At 47.9% G+C, this 16,422-nt stretch overlaps 1 protein-coding gene across 1 annotated transcript in view; it reads left to right on the forward strand.

Annotated features, from left to right (window-relative positions):
* Positions 1 to 16,422, forward strand: part of llgl1 (LLGL scribble cell polarity complex component 1) — a 43,795-nt gene that overhangs the window by 9,882 nt on the left and 17,491 nt on the right. The window contains exons 3-7 of the mRNA XM_080856712.1: positions 9,222 to 9,303; positions 9,583 to 9,713; positions 10,249 to 10,392; positions 14,741 to 14,903; positions 16,152 to 16,287. Of these exons, the coding sequence (XP_080712838.1) occupies positions 9,222 to 9,303; positions 9,583 to 9,713; positions 10,249 to 10,392; positions 14,741 to 14,903; positions 16,152 to 16,287 (656 nt within the window). The remainder of the gene's footprint in view (positions 1 to 9,221; positions 9,304 to 9,582; positions 9,714 to 10,248; positions 10,393 to 14,740; positions 14,904 to 16,151; positions 16,288 to 16,422) is intronic.

The raw sequence follows: 16,422 nt of genomic DNA on the forward strand, positions 1-16,422 counted from the left end.
GACACACACACACACACACAGACACTCCACTGCTCTATCGCTACTTTTCAGTGTCTGTCTCTGTCACTGTCTCCCTGATTCACTCAGTGTACAGTCTACACATGCCTGGGTGCCCACACACACACACCCACACACACACACACACACACATACACACCCACACGCAGGGTCATCTAGGGATCAAATGGGATCTTCTTAAAGTCCAGCCATCTCCAACTACATGTTGAGGTGTTTGAATGGGGCGCTGCTTCCACTGATCAGCACATAGAGCCTTGCATGGCTTACTGTTAATGAGCAGATATAAGGCATGAAGTGTACAGGCAGTATTCTTGGGCTGGGGGGAGGTGTGTGTGTGTGTGTGTGTGTGTGCGTGCTGTAACCCTTACCATAACCCGCCCATCCGTCCCTAGGAGTGCATTTTACCTGGGTGTCAATTGTACTGGCAGTCTTCTTGTGGTGGGGGGAGGGTTGGGGGTGGGGTGCAGGAAGGAAGGAAGGATGTTGTCGTTTGCCACTATCTGTTTGATCTTTTTCTTTTCTGTTCCTCGTCTTTCTTTTCAGTCTCACTTTCATTTCACTTTTCGTTCAGTCTGATCACTAAATCTCTCTTCTTGACACGGTATCTAATCTCCAGCCGTTCTTTTACCATCATTCTATTCTATCTCTCCTTCTAAACACTCACACGGAACGTGTTTTTCTTTTTCCACACTCTTTATCTCAATCTCCCTCTATCAGTTTGGTGCTCCATCTCCCTCTATCAGTTCCGTGCTCCATCTCTCTTACACCAGCCAGGTCTGTGCTCTGTGCAGCTTTCCCTTTCATCTGATGTGCTTATCAGTGATGTCTCAGACCTCACTGCTCTGGGCTTGTGAAATGGCCATTGATGGAAGCCCCTCCCCTGTTTTCAAAAACCCCGGTGTCTCCTCCAATCTGCCCTCTTCTGTCGCCGGCTCAAGTCTGTAGGGACGCATCGGTCACAACCCATTAGTATTCTGAGGCGTGATATGTAGAGACAGACAGACACACACACACACACACACACACACACACTCACACACACACACACACTCAGACACACTCAGACTGAAAGCCCAAAATCAGTTCCCCTTCCCCACAGTTCCAATCTGTGCTCCGTCGCCCTTGCTCGGGTGCTCTGGGTCTTTCAAAAGACCTATAGGGTCTTTCAGGAACCCAAGACCCAGCAGAACAGAACAGAACAGAACAGAACAGAACAGAACAGAACAGAACAGAACGGGGAGAATGAGGTGAATCCTTATTGAATTCACTGGCGTGCTGCATCGCTGCCAACCTGTTTTTCTTTTTTTTTTTTTTCTCGCTGCCCCTAAAAAAAAAGAAAGAGAGTGCGCTGTTTAATTATAAGTTGTCATTGTGGAGGGTTACAATAAGGAGGAAAGTTGGCTGCCCTGAGCGAGAGGCATTCTTCGTTGAAAAAATGCCTTTCTCCCGGCCGTTGGCTTCGGGCTTAATGAGACGAGCATAAGAACGGAAATCTCCTTCCATACGGCTGGGTCGGTTGACCTAATCCACTGTGACGTGAACTTAGAATGGCCAGCGCACTTTCGGGGAGAAGTGATGAGTTTGCATGGCCCCGTCCTCCGAAGCACAACAGCCCAATGGCACTAAAGCAACCTGTTGCTCGAGCACAACAGTTGTAGATTACATTTTCCTTCAGCTGTAAACATCATTTTTTCCCCCCCATCATCGTGGAACCTGTGACAGAATATTACCAAGAATGCTTGCAGCTCATGTGTTTGTGGTTATGAGAGGTTGTGAGATGGGATTTTGTAATCAAAAATCAGTGTAAATAGCCTTTTAAAGTCTTAAATGTGTTTTACAAGGCAACACTTTTTTTCTTCTTTTCTTTTCTTTCTCCTTTTCTTTTTCCTTTTTTTTTTGGTCATGTTCTGGCCATACGTGAGCCTGAACACAGTGTCTGCTGTTTGTCCCCGTTCAGACCGTGAAATTGCATTATCTATTCCTAACTTGGTGGGAGCGCCCGAGTGGGTAATCGCCAGCCATTGTCGGGGAGAACGAGGGGAGAGGAGCCAGCTTCTCCTCCAGCCCATGGGTTACTCTCTCATTTGTGTGTGTGTGTGTGTGTGTGTGTGTGTGTGTGTGTGTGTGTGTGTGTGTGTGTGTGTGTGTGTGTGTGGTAACAGTAAGTGGGGGCCCAAAGAAAGAAGGGGTGTGGGGGCCTAATGAAGAAACAGCTTATGAAGGGCCTCTGAAAGGTCAATTCAGCTAGTTTTTTATTTGTATTATGTACTAAATGTATGTGTGTGCGTTGTGTGTGTGAGTTAGTTCATATTGTGTTGCATTGTACTTCTGTCCTTATCGTTTATATGTAATGGCAGCCAGTTCACATTTCCTAGCCTTAGCCTTGATGGAAAATTAAGCAACAATGAAAGATGCGCTTTATTCCACATTACAGCATGGTCAACACTGAGAGAAAATACATTTGTTTACATGTGCCAAATTCAGCATGCATGATATATTCATGATTTCCATTGAATTGTATTTTATTATTGTAAGGAATTGTTCATTAATATGTTCTTAAGCATAACTTTATTTTGTGTATTCAGTTACAATGAAATCGAAATAAGAGGTTGAAAAGTGAAGGATGACTATTGGGTTTTATTTATGTGGAATCCAGCCTTTTAATAGGCGGGATATTTTTGCCATGTTTATTTAAATTCCAGAATGTGTTTTTTTTTTTTTTTTTTATCAGCTTGTACCCAAAGTGCATGTCTGTCTACGTGGGCAAATTGATTTCTAAGTAGGTAATAATCAGTCATAAGTAGCTTCCTGAAACCCCTCAACATTAATGTAAACTTAACATTTTGACTCTACTTCTGTGCAAGTGGCTGTATTTTCAGTAATATAATCCCAATGGTATACTGTATATGTAAGCCTTTTAACAGGGAAATACATATCAAATGAATTAGTTTAAGGTGGGAACCCCTCCTTGACATGGAATGTCCCTATTGTGTGTGTGTGTGTGTGTGTGTGGTTGCAAGCCTGATGTTTTCAAAGGTGGATATGATCATGAGAAGAGTGTTTGAGAAGTTTCACATTTTTCCTCGATGCTAACTCGTAAAACCGCGATCATGAGCGAACAATCAAGGCAGTGCTTTTATTGGCTCTTCCCAAGTTTCCGCTTGGCTTGGTTAAGTTTCCCGTGAAGTCGACTCGACCCGCTGATGAATGTGGTCGGTCTGACTTGGGGGTGGTGATGACTCTCCTCATGCCAGCTTCTGTGTTTAGTTCGGTTATTCTAGTTAAACTCACTTTCTTTTTTGTGGTTCTGCTTTTCCCCAGTCCCCCGCTCCCAGTGGTGTAGTGGTCCCTGGAGAAGTGGGTATACTCTTAATTTTTTTCAAGCAGCCCATACAGCACAGGATAAACACCCTGTTTTGAGAAGTGGGTATACTCAGTGCTGACAGAAAAATAAGTGGGTATACTCCGTATACCTGCGTATACCCTGGACTACACCACTGCCCGCTCCCATGAAATGTGTATACCCTAGACAAGCAACCCCCATTGTCAACTGACCTGGGGTCAGGTTTACTCTGGTTCCGCTGTGGCTCCGTTTCACACTCTTGGCTTGGGTGGGATCCTTCTTGAGTGCATGTTGTCGAAGAGCTCTGCATACTCTCCACACAGTGTTTATTTTTTTAAATTTTTTTTAAGCCTCCCTTCTTGGGCCAGTTGCAGTGGTTTGGGATCACTTGCGGTGGTTTCTCTATAGTAACCCCCTCGTGAACGGAAACTGAGCGTGGGGAGTTGGTCACACAGTAGGGAGGAACTCGAGAGATGATGATAAAGTGTCATAACTGTCTGACACACACACACACACACACACACACACACACACACACGCCCCGCTGGCTGTGTCTGTGCTATTTCCCTCGTCACTGGGGTCATGGAAGAATTGTAGCGTAGCGGCCTCTTAAGACGCAGTCAATTTCAACCTCTTTTTTTTTTTTTTTTTTTTTTTTTTAAGTGTTTTCTTTTCCCTCATGCGAAGAGGCATGCCTTACCGCACACCAAAAAAAAAAGTTTTGTCGCTCCGGTCTGGTCTGGTCTTGTATGTTTGGTTTTCCGCCCTGATCGAGGCGTGCAATGCAGACCCTCTCCGTGAGGAAAGAAGGATATTGAAACGACATGGAGTTGAACCCCGGCCAGTCGTTCTGTATCCCATTGTGAGGGGGGAAATGTTGGACGTTGGAACAGGGGAAGTAGTGCATGCCTCCAGAACAAGCAATAGTAGGGCTCTGTTGGTGATTAATGAGGTGGAGCCAAATCAGCCCCCCACCCCCTCCACCCTATTCTCTCAGACACTCACTCTCTCTCTCATACATACACACACACACACACACACACACACACATATGCTCTCTATCTCTCTCTCCCTCTCTCTCATACACGCGCACATACACAGACAAACACACACGGACACACGCATATGCTCTCTTTCTCTCTCTCTCATACACACACACACACACACACACACACACACACGCATATGCTCTCACTTTCTCTGTCACTCTCTCATACACACACACACACACATACAAACACGCATATGCTCTCCCTCTCCCTCTCTCTGTGAGCGTCATCCAGCTGTTTCTCTTTGCTCCTCCTGCTTGATCCTCACACCCAGCACATTCCAGGGCCCTGGTTGCTCTGCTTCTCCCCCTCGCCTCAGACGTCCCACCGCTCCATAGCTCCCCTCTCCCCTCTCCACCGGCTCCCCTCTCAATAGCTCCTCACTCCCTGCTCCCCTCTCCACAGCTCCCTGCTCCCCTCTCCCCTCTCCCCTCTCCTCACTCCCTGCTCCCCTCTCCCCTCTCCACAGCTCCTCTCTCCCCTCTCCACAGCTCCCTGCTCCCCTCTCCACAGCTCCCTGCTCCCCTCTCCATAGCTCCTCGTTCCTGCTCCTCACTCCCCTCTCCCCTCTCCACAGCTCCCTGCTCCCCTCTCCCCTCTCCACAGCTCCCTGCTCCCCTCTCCACAGCTCCCTGCTCCTCGCTCCCAGCTCCTCTCTCTCCTCTCTCCCTGCTCCCCTCTCCACAGCTCCCCTCTCCCCTCTCCTCTCTCCCTGCTCCCCTCTCCCTGCTCCCCTCTCCTCTCTCCATAGCTCCTCACTCCCTGCTCCCCTCTCCACAGCTCCCCTCTCCACAGCTCCCTGCTCCCCTCTCCCTGCTCCCCTCTCCACAGCTCCCTGCTCCCCTCTCCATAGCTCCTCGTTCCTGCTCCTCACTCCCCTCTCCACTCTCCCTGCTCCCCTCTCACTGCTCCCCTCTCACTGCTCCCCTCTCCCTGCTCCCCTCTCCACAGCTCCCTGCTCCTCGCTCCCAGCTCCTCTCTCTCCTCTCTCCCTGCTCCCCTCTCCACTGCTCCCCTCTGCACAGCTCCTCGTTCCTGCTCCCCTCTCCCTGCTTCCCTCTCCCAGCTCACATGGCAGGGCTCTTGTGCACATCACTCTCACTTTCTGCTCCAGCCATCTCTCTTTTGCCCTGGCACACTCCTTTTGAGGAGTTTTTATTTCTATCTCTCTCTCTCTCTCTGTCTCTCTGTCTGTCTGTCTGTCTCTCCCCCTCTTCCTCTCCTCGGTCTCTCTGACACAACCCTCTTCCTGTCCCTCACTACTCCCCTCGGTCTCTCTGACACAACCGCCCCTTCCCCATCTATTCATTTGTGTTGTCTTGTTGTTCCAGTGACTGATGTAATCCTAAATAAAGGAGGGCAAAGGGAAGTTGTCTGTCCTTTTAACCCCCCCCCCCCTCTTGGGGTGTTCGGGACGCACACTGCCACTGCAGATCCATCCTGGAGCCTGTCCATGACAAACAAACAGTGGAAGGACACCAGATGAGAATGGGCTTCCCAATTTATTTTTAAAGCCGTCCCTTTGGCTTTGTTTAGTGTACGGGGCTAAATATAGTGCCGGAGTCCATCATTCATTTGTACGCTTGTCTTGAGGAGCTCGGGGCATTTCGCTGATGGCCATCTTGTTGATTTCAAGCCCCTTCGGTCTGTAATTATGACTGACCGGTCCCTTGTTTGCTGAAAAGACAAACATTATGATCATCCTTATTTCTCCATTCGATGCACTAAGTCCCAGACCACTGATCAGGGAGCAGTGAGTGAACAAGCGGCAAGGCTGGAGTTGAATGTCGTCCACAGGAGTTCTGATCCTGGACACACAGCAGCGTTGTATGGGGTATTATCTCAAGTGAGTGGCATCATACTGTGGCCTTTTATTCCACCCGAGGAGGTTTGTTTTTAGTTTTATCAGAATTGTCTGTTCAAGTTCTGGAAAAGGGAGTGCAGGATGGTTTTGAACGTTATTAAAGATGCACGAGTAGCGTTCAAACTCCGAGAGGCTTAGGCTTACCGAAGCCCAATTATACCAAGATGGCTGAGTAGCTGGATTGTTGAGTGTTAAGCTCTGGATCATGTTTACGCACACAAACACACGTGTGTGTGTGTGTGTGTGTGTATGCGTGCACACAATCTCAGACATACACACACACTCACTCACACACAACCTCACAAACTCACTCCCTTTCATTTGCATATGTATATACACCCATGCATTTTTACCTCCAGCAAGGAGGTTATGCGATCGGCTCCGTTAATTTATTTATTTGTCCGTTTGTCTGTCTGTGGACAACATTTCTCAGAAACTACTGGGCGGATCTTTCTGAAATTTTCACAAGAGGTGGATCTTGTTCCTGGGACATCCCCATTAAAATGTCAGATTTCAGGATGATCCGGATCTGGAGCAATCCGAGATTTCTGACCTCCAGCAAGGGTTGACGTTGATAGTAAAGCAAGATCTGTCTATCGGGGCGAATGATTCACATTGTAGTATGGGTGAGGATTTTGGTTCGTGGAAAATCCCAATGAGGTTATTTGTCAAAACAAGGAATGATGTTTAGACTAATACACAATCTTTCTCTCAATGTCCCAATACGATATTGAAAGGAATGATGTTTAGACTAATACACGATCTTTCTCTCAATATCCCAATACGATATTGATCCTAACATTGCTTTGCGTGACTAACTTAACGTATGTGATACGTTGTCACTGTAATCGAAAACTGTGCATTGGGATCGAGCAAGTGCTTGATACAAGACTTACACTGAGTTTTGGGTGTATACAACGTCACTTTGTGAACACAACGTTGTTGAAACGCAGTACTGCAATTAGCGGACCCTTGCTGGAGGTCAGAAATCTTGGATTGCTCTTGTTTAATATTTATTTTTTATTTTACCGGTTTCTCTTTTGCGTCATCACTCTCTCTCTCTCTTTATTTCTCTCTCCTTCTATCTCTGCCTCTAGCACACACACACACACACACACACACACACACACACACACACACAGAGGCCAAGAGGCCCTCTGTGCTAGGAGTGCTCCTTAGTACGGTTGACATGGTGCTTGTTGTTCTCGGTCACACACAGGGCCTGCTTTGTCCCTCTGTCTCTGTCCTGACAGCCCCGTGCTTCCCTCAGACCCTGCCTGCCTGCCTGCCTGCCTGGAACAGTTCCATAGTTCCCCACAGCCAGAACCCTTCCCCCTGCATTCTGAGCCTAATGTGCTCCCATTATTATTAGTGGGCACCTGGGCAGGAGCAGGAGCCGGAGCAGGAAGAGGCCCGGTTCAAAATCACATGGGCCATGTTACCAGGGTCACGTGGGCTTTTGACAGGTCATTTCTGAAAGGGTGAGGTGTGTATTTTAAGGTAACAGTTGCGATTTGATTTATATGTGTGCAACAGCAGGAGGCATTGGGTTCATAGGCAGAGTTAAGGTGAACCTGTACAAGGCCATCACAGGGGACATGGAGCGGATATGTGATTACGTAAAATATTAAGCGTCATGATGGATTTGAAAAGTAGCTTATGGGCTTGTAGCTCAACATATGCTCAGCATATGGTGCTAGCTTTTGAAAACTTGTGGTTTTCACGCACAAGCGCATCACTATTTACCCATATACAGTAGACATATTGGTAAAATCATTAATATTATATGTGTTAATGTGCATTATGGCTCTGGCTTATATCTGATTTTTTTTGCGTAATTACCAAAAGGTTACATCGAACATTGAAACCCCCTAGTAGCGAGTCTTCCAAGGCCTCTTGACTCGGTCTGCGATACAGTGTTTACAGTGGCAGCCTGGTCTCTCTAGCTGGCAGGCAGGGCAGTAGCCACTTCACCCCAAATGCAAATGTGCTCTCTGCACTCTTTACGGTGTGGTTATAACACATTTTTTTGCTGCTAGGGGAATATAACGCAGCCTGAATGAGAGTCATTTCAGTGAATGGGAGGATTACTCATTACAGTTTAGCTGGAGTGCAGTTGGGAGCCGTTCCCATAAGTGCAATGTTAGTCCCTTTCAACTTTTGACAAAATCTGAAGATAAAAAGTATTGACAGTTTTGTGTCAGCCACTTGATTAGCTGGGATGCTGTAATTACTGCCTGCACTTTTCTTGCCTTCATGTCAAACACAATAGCTTGGCCCTCGGCAGAAAGACCGGCTCGGTAATCCGGCTCGTGTGTCTCTTGAGTTTTCCATGTGTGCAGCTTTGTTTGACCGCTTACTGCACAATCAGAATGTGATGTCATTCATTATCTGTAGCTAGACATGATCACCCTTGTAGCGGTTCTTAATCTGAATTGCGTATGGGGGAGAATTCAGTGTGTGTGTGTTACTTTGGTGTCTGTGTGCTTTTGTGTCTGTGGCTACTGTTGTGTTTTTGTGTCTGTGGTTACTGTTGTGTTTTTGTGTCTGTGGTTACTGTTGTGTTTTTGTGTCTGTGGTTACTGTTGTGTTTTTGTGTCTGTGGTTACTGTTGTGTTTTTGTGTCTGTGGTTACTGTTGTGTTTTTGTGTCTGTGGTTACTGTTGTGTTTTTGTGTCTGTGGTTACTGTTGTGTTTTTGTGTCTGTGGTTACTGTTGTGTTTTTGTGTCTGTGGTTACTGTTGTGTTTTTGTGTCTGTGGTTACTGTTGTGTCTGTGTGGTTGTCCTTGTGAGCCCCCTCTATCGCCACTCCACCCTTCTGGTTATGTCCCCTGAGTTTTGAGTGTTCTACCTGCAGCATTGGGTTCAAATGATGTCTCTTCCAGACCGCCAGCGACATGTTAGTGTGTAATGTCTGAATTAAGTTCCTTGACTTGCACCCCCAAGCTATGGAGCCCCTGGAGTGGAATTCACCGGCCTCCACAAAGACTGCGCCACGGTCACGCAGATCCACTTCCTCTACGGACAAGTAAGGCTGTGCTCACCAAACCTCCCCTCTCAACACCATCATAACATGATTGTGTTTTTTGGGGCAAATCGTCATGAGTGAAATGCAGGTGTTGAGTACCTCTTGTTTTTATTATGGTTTTGACTGTCAGTAACATACTTATTCCTTTATGTTTGCGTTATGCTCCAAGGACGTTGAGAGATTCCTGTACTGTTTTCTTTCGTACTTGGTATAATGGACGGGTCTGGTGTATGTGATCTACCTGATGCATGCTCAATATGAATGGTAACTGGTTTCCAGGGCCGGATCCTGTCGCTGCTGGATGATAACACCCTGCACCTGTGGGAGCTCTTCCAGAAGGATGGCTACTCTCACCTGGAAGAGGTCCGCGAGTTCACCCTCCCGGGCAGACCAGGGATCGAGAGCGCCAGGTCCGACCGACATCCCTATCCCTTTAACCTGATGATGGCGGCTCTGTCTCATTTGGGGATATGTTTTTCTTCTTTTCAGAGGAATCTTGCTTTATTTGTCTGTAGTGGTTCAGAGCAACTTTATCCCTCGTTCACTAAGGGTTCGAATACACATACGCGTTTTTTTAAAAACTGGACGCCAGAAAATGCATTGAATCCTATGGTACGGCGCGCTTTGTGTGAAAGCGTGCCATACCATAGGAATCAATGCATTTTCTAGCGTCCAGTTAAAAAAAAACGCGAATGTGTATTCGAACCCTTAGGAGGCTTTTGCTATAGATTCATCAAGTGCAACTCGACTCCTATCAAGCAGCATACAAAGCAGTGAAGACGAAAGGAAACAATTGGTGCATCAAATAAACTGTGTGCCTTCTGTATTTGTCTGTGCTCTTCCTATGAGCTGTGCCAACGGCATGAACTGGACTTCTGCTGATCTAGTGTCTTGCATTGCTCTGCTACTCACCTTAAAGCCTGTTTCCTTCTCTCCTCCCTCCAGTGCCAGTCGCGTGACCGTGCTCCTGCTCACGCCGTCCTGTGACCTGCTGTGCATGGGGACGGAGGGAGGCGGCGTCCATTTCGTGGAGCTTCCCAGCCTCACCCTGCTGGACAAGTCGCTGCTCCAGGAGGAGGTGCTGCAGAGGTGAGCGCTTGGGCTTTCTGTATTTCCGTGACCGGAGCGGGAGATGTGGGGAATTTGGGCTTTCCTTTCTAAGACTGAAGGCGGAGATGTGGGGTGTGTGTGTGAATTTGAGTGTGAAAGGAGTGTGTGACAGTCGACTTTGTAAGCAGTTTAGCTATGTGCATTTTGGTGGAAAATTTCGATTTGAGTTCAGTATTGAGGTTTGTCGTGCACAAAACCGCCCGTGGCAGGCATTCATACCCCTCACAGAGGAGGAAACTACGGCACCACAGAAGCCAAAAAGCAGCATGAGAATTTTTGATTGGCAGGCCTCTTGACATCCTCTGTTCAGGACAACCCCCTGAATGGCTGAACTTCCCTTTCACCTTTTGACTCCATCTGTTCATGTGTCATCAGAGCGTACTGCACTCTTTCAAAAGCAGTCTGGCTGCTTCAGTGTGTGAAAGGGGATTTTGATCAAGATTTTCTTTCAGCTCTTGGATGGGTCAGTGGAATAATGGCGATAATGATATCTGATAATACCATAATGAAAAGTCCTTGATAAAAATGTAAGCACAGTTCACACTTTGGAAGGCCGTGAGAGCCTGTGTTTCCCAGTAGTCGAACTCCAAGCCAAGTATTTGAGATCTTGATCATATTTTTGGGCACGTCGCCCAGCCCTGGACATTTGCACATATTTCATGTACATCTCAGGACGAGCTGGCTGGACGGCCGACACAAATGATCTCGAACAGGAATAATATCTTTTTGCTTTCTCCTTGGAACATTTCTTTCATTTCCAGCCATCTCCTGTTCCCCCTCCTCGCTCCTCCTGGTCCTCCTGCCCCCCCTCCTGCTCCCCTTCCTTGCTTCTCCTGCTCCTTCTGCTCTCCCCACTGCTCCTTCCCCCCTGCTCCTCCTGCTCCCCCCCCCCCCTCCTCCTCCTCCTCCTCCTCCCCCCCCTGCTCCTCCTGCAGTGCGTTCAGGCCTCCTAATAAAAGAGAGCTGGGTGGACAGATTCCACCGGCAGCTTACCTCATAAAGTAAGCATGTGGGGACTCCCTCCTGACCAGGCTCCGGGCTCTTTACACACAGCTTAATGAAGCTGAAGGGGAAGCTGGAGCTCTTTGCCTTATTTTCTTTCACCTTGTGGCTCCGGCCCCATTTGGCTGGGCGGTCGGGGGGGGATGTCCGTGTCACGTTGGCTGGAAACACGTTTGAACTGGAGGGATCAAACACATTTCACGGGCCTAGCTCCAAATGTCCACTACTCGCTTCAATCACTCACTAACTAACTCTCTCTCTCTCTCTCTCTCTCTCTCATTCACACACCAGCCCAGCTGTGTCTGTCTGTTATGCCTCCTCAGTCTCTCTCCATTTCCTCTCTCTTGCCTCTCTACACATCTGATGTTTTTAGTTTTTGTTCTTGTACATTTCTCCCCCCTTCTTACTGTTTCATCTTACTTCCACCCATCCTTTTCTCTCTCTCTCTCTCTCTCTCTCTCTCTCTCTCTCTCTCTCTCTCTCTCGACACTGTCTCTAGCACACTCGCTTCCTGCACCCCCACTCCCCCCCCCTCCAGCCCCAGTGCGGTTCCCCATGCTGTTCACGCCTCACTACATGCATTATTTCGGTAGACCGGTAGTCATCCGATAATCTGATGCTGTGCGTGTTCTCCCAGCTCGTTACGCCACTTCGCTTCCTGTCCACATTACTCATTACTTGTTGATTGCCATTGCTTGGCAGCGGTGTCAGGCTTTTTAGGTTTTTTTTGCCAGATGGCCAAAATGATGCCTATGAAGAAAGAGAGGAAAAAGAGAGAGGGCAAAATCACCCGTCTGTCTCCTCCTTCGGCGTTAAAGATGCAGTTTAAGCCTGAAGTAGATTACAGCCTTTGCTCATGTTCTGTCTTTTTTAAGGCCCACATACAGAGCGGGGCTGTGCGGAGCGGAGCGCAGACTTCATTTTCTGTCAAGAGAGACCTGGAACCGCTCATTAGCCCGGCACAGTTTGGGGTATAATGGGCGGCGCCTTCAGAGCGCGGCTAATAAGTACGTGTCAGCCAGGAAACTAGCTGAACAAAATGCTTTTGTGCCGAGTGCCAAGCACCGTGATCACTGCCCCGAGGTCTCGACAATATAGAGCTTCATGGACGCATCACAGAGTGTCAGCAGGGGAGCGCAATCCCTAAAAATACTTTGATGTCCTCTCTGTCTTCTCTCTCTCTCTCTCTCTCTCTCTCTCTCTCTCTCTCTCTCTCTCTCTCTCTCTCTCTCGGTCTTCTGTCTCTCTCTCTCTGTCTCTCTGTCTTCTCTTTCTCTCTGTCTTCTCTCTCTCTCTCTCCCTCTGTCTTTTCTCTCTCTCTGTCTTCTCTCTCTCTCTCTGTCTCTCTCTCCTTCTCTGTCTTCTCTTTCTCTCTCTCTTTCTCTGTCTTCTCTGTCTTCTCTTTCTCTCTCTCTATGTCTGTCTTGTCTTCTCTCTCTCTCTCTGTCTTTCTCTCTCGCTCGTGCTCGTGCTGGCGCTCGCTCTCTTAACAATAGTAGGCTTTGTGGTGGGCTGTTTTTGTTTGGAAGCCGAAGTGTCTCTCCTCTTCCTGTCGTGTCTTTTTGAGAAGCTGGCGCGGTTTGAGAAATGAGGAGGGAGACCGGCTTGCAGTAATTGTTTTGGTCTGACAAAACACGAAACTTAATACGCTTCCAGTCTGGGTCCAGCCCATGTTCAGTGCTGTTTTGTCGTCGACCCTGTGCACAAGCGCTCCCGTATGTTGTGTCCTGGGAAGGGGTTGTGTTGACAGTTTCATTAATGTTTAAACAGACGGAATGATTTATGGCTTGAAGCATGTCTGTTTTTCTTCAACTGTTTCTTAATGCTACCCTGTCATTTTTCTTGTTTTTTTTCCCCCAACTCTCCCCTCTTTTTGTGCCCCCCTCCTCCATCTCAAAGCCTTTGGAAATGTTTCTCCCCTTCGAGAGCTTTTTTTGTTCTCCGTTTAAGATTGCGATTGTTTGTGTGAAATCTGGGCGCTCTGTGGCTTTGTCGGGCCTAATCCCGAGCCAAGCCACTGACACAGGATTCCAGTCCTTCTCTTTTCTCTTTCTCCCCTCTTTTCTGCCTCTCGCCACCCCCAACCACCCCCCCCCCCCCCTTACACCCCCTCTACCCCCCCCCCCCCTCCCTCCCGTTTCCATGGGTGCATCTCATCCTCTCTGTGGGTGTACTGTGCGCATTCCTCCACTTGACTATGTGCCACAGTCACAGAGGAATCCCATTCGGTGGTTTTTGATTGGTCATCAGGGTTTTGAAGCTTGAATTGGAGCCTGGTAGGATTTGCTCATGTTGTGTCAGCTTTGTCCTTGTGCACCCTCACTTTTATGGGCTCTCTCTCTCGTCTCTCGTCTCTCTCACTCGAAAAAAAAAAAAAAAAGGAAAAATCCTGATGTCATGCATTTTTTTTTTTCCTCCCCTCAACTTTTTTTTAATGCAGTGTTATTCTCTCTACCATTGGACAACTGCTGTGAACATGGCAGACATGTTCTCTCTCTCTCTCTCTGTGTGTGTGTGTGTGTGTGTGTGTGTGTGTAAAGCCAAGGGCATTTCATTGATGCAAAGTTGAAATCCATTTCCTAACTTCAGCCAGTTTGTGAACGATATTGATGACTAATGACTCGTCTCACTAAGCAGGCAGTACATGTTCCGCTTGAGTTCCCCAGAAGAGTTCAGCAAGGCTGTGGAGCCAAAGCATGTTTTTAAGCTTCAGCCTGCAAACAAACATGAAGGCTTCTCCTGGTGTTTACAAAAACACCCAGAAGTGCCAGTGTGTGTGTGATTTTCTGACAGCTCCTTAGTTCTCTATCTCTCTCTCTCTTGTGTGTGTGTGTGTGTGTGTGTGTGTGTGTGTGTGTGATCTCCAAGCTTCTTTTGAAGTCTCCCTGGGTGCTTGTAGCATCAGAGGAAGATGGGTTTTTTGATGATGCAGGCATCCACTTGGGATTTCAGGGCAAGGGATGGAATCAGTCAGTCTGCCTGTATCTTCACAAGAGATGTTTGCTAATGCATATCTGTGTGTGTGTGAGTGAGAGGGTGAGGGTATGAGCGTGTGTGTGACGGGTGAGGGTATGAGTGTGTGTGTGAAACTTTCAGTCTTGATGGGTTGTCTTTGAAATATCTAGTTTGTTGGTTCATTCATGTCTTTTCTTTTGTGTTTGTCTTTTCCATCTTTTTTCTTTTTGTTTAGTTTTCTCAGGCCCCCCCTCTGTGATGGTTCTCTGTTTGTCCATTGTGTTTGTACCCGTTTTGTTTATTATTCTGTGTGGCCTGTGTCCTCCTCCGTCTCTCTGACCTGTCAGTAATAGCATCCCTTCTCCTGCAGCGTTCCCGAGGAGTACAAACACGGGAAGTCCCTGGGACCGGTGGAGTCCCTGCAGGAGCATCCACAGCAGCCGGACAAGATCCTCATCGGATACAGCCGGGGCCTGGTGCTCCTGTGGGACATGGACTCACGGCACGCCGACAACGTCTTCCTGGGAAAGCAGGTGGGGTCTCGCTTCACCGTAACGTCCGTCCCCTTGGCAATCCAGACTGAGACACTTTTATGCTCCCTGACACGGCACACACACTTCTATACTAGACTCCCTCACACACACACACTTGCACACAAGACTCCCTCACACAGCACACACACTTCTATACTAGACTCCCTCACACCTTTATGCTCCCTCACACAGCACACACACTTCTATACTAGACTCCCACACACACACACACACACACTTCTATACTAGACTCCCTCACACTTTTATGCTCCCTCACACAGCACACACACTTCTATACTAGACTCCCTCACACACACACACTTGCACACAAGACTCCCTCACACAGCACACACACTTCTGTACTAGACTCCCTCACACAGCACACACACTTCTGTACTAGACTCCCTCACACAGCACACACACTTCTATACTAGACTCACTCACACACACACACTTGCACACAAGACTCCCTCACACAGCACACACACTTCTATACTAGACTCCCTCACACCTTTATGCTCCCTCACACAGCACACACACTTCTATACTAGACTCCCACACACACACACACACACACACTTCTATACTAGACTCCCTCACACTTTTATGCTCCCTCACACAGCACACACACTTCTATACTAGACTCCCTCACACACACACACTTGCACACAAGACTCCCTCACACAGCACACACACTTCTGTACTAGACTCCCTCACACAGCACACACACTTCTATACTAGACTCCCTCACACAGCACACACACTTCTATACTAGACTCCCTCACACTTTTATGCTCTCAGTTGAGTGTGAAAGAAGAACAAGCTGACGTTTTTAAACTGAAAATAAATTCTTCCCCGGCTAGTTTAAACCATCACCAGCTCACATCTCAAGTACCATCATCTCCCTCGGGAGAGAGAGAGACGGAACAGAAATAGGTTTGAGAAATGATAACAGTGCAAAAAATCTTTAGGCGCTCTTTGTTTGCCAAATTCATTTAGAATGATCCATTTGACCGCCTTTCATTGGTTGGCCCCTGAAGATTAGCTTTCTGAAATGCTACCCAGATGGGAGCTCTCTAAAGGTCGCTGCTGTCAATCCGGCTAAAACGGAAAGGTCTGTCCTGTCAGATGCCAGCCCCTCTTCATCACAGGCTAAGCAAGAATAGAGCTGTCATTGTTTGTGTGTGTGTGTGTGTGTGTGTGTGTGTGTGTGTGCTGATGTCCGTTTGTCTTGTGTGACCCCTGCAGCAGCTGGAGAGCTTGGTGTGGGAGCGAACTGGAGGTACCTTCGTTAGCTCCCATAGCGACGGCGGCTACATGGTGTGGGCAGTCAACAGCGACACGCCTTGCTCCAGTCAGCCAGTCACGTCCACTATACCCTATGGTGAGCGCCAGTGTCTTCTTTCTCATCCTCCTGTTCCTCTCTTCATTCTTTCCTTTCTCATTCTCCTGTTCCTCTCTTCATTCTTGCCTTTCTTTCATCAAAGCCAGGCCATATCTGTGAATTTCATTAGGGCTT

This window comes from Sprattus sprattus (genome assembly GCF_963457725.1).
Source record: "Sprattus sprattus genome assembly, chromosome: 18".
In the NCBI taxonomy this organism is placed as follows: domain Eukaryota; kingdom Metazoa; phylum Chordata; class Actinopteri; order Clupeiformes; family Clupeidae; genus Sprattus; species Sprattus sprattus.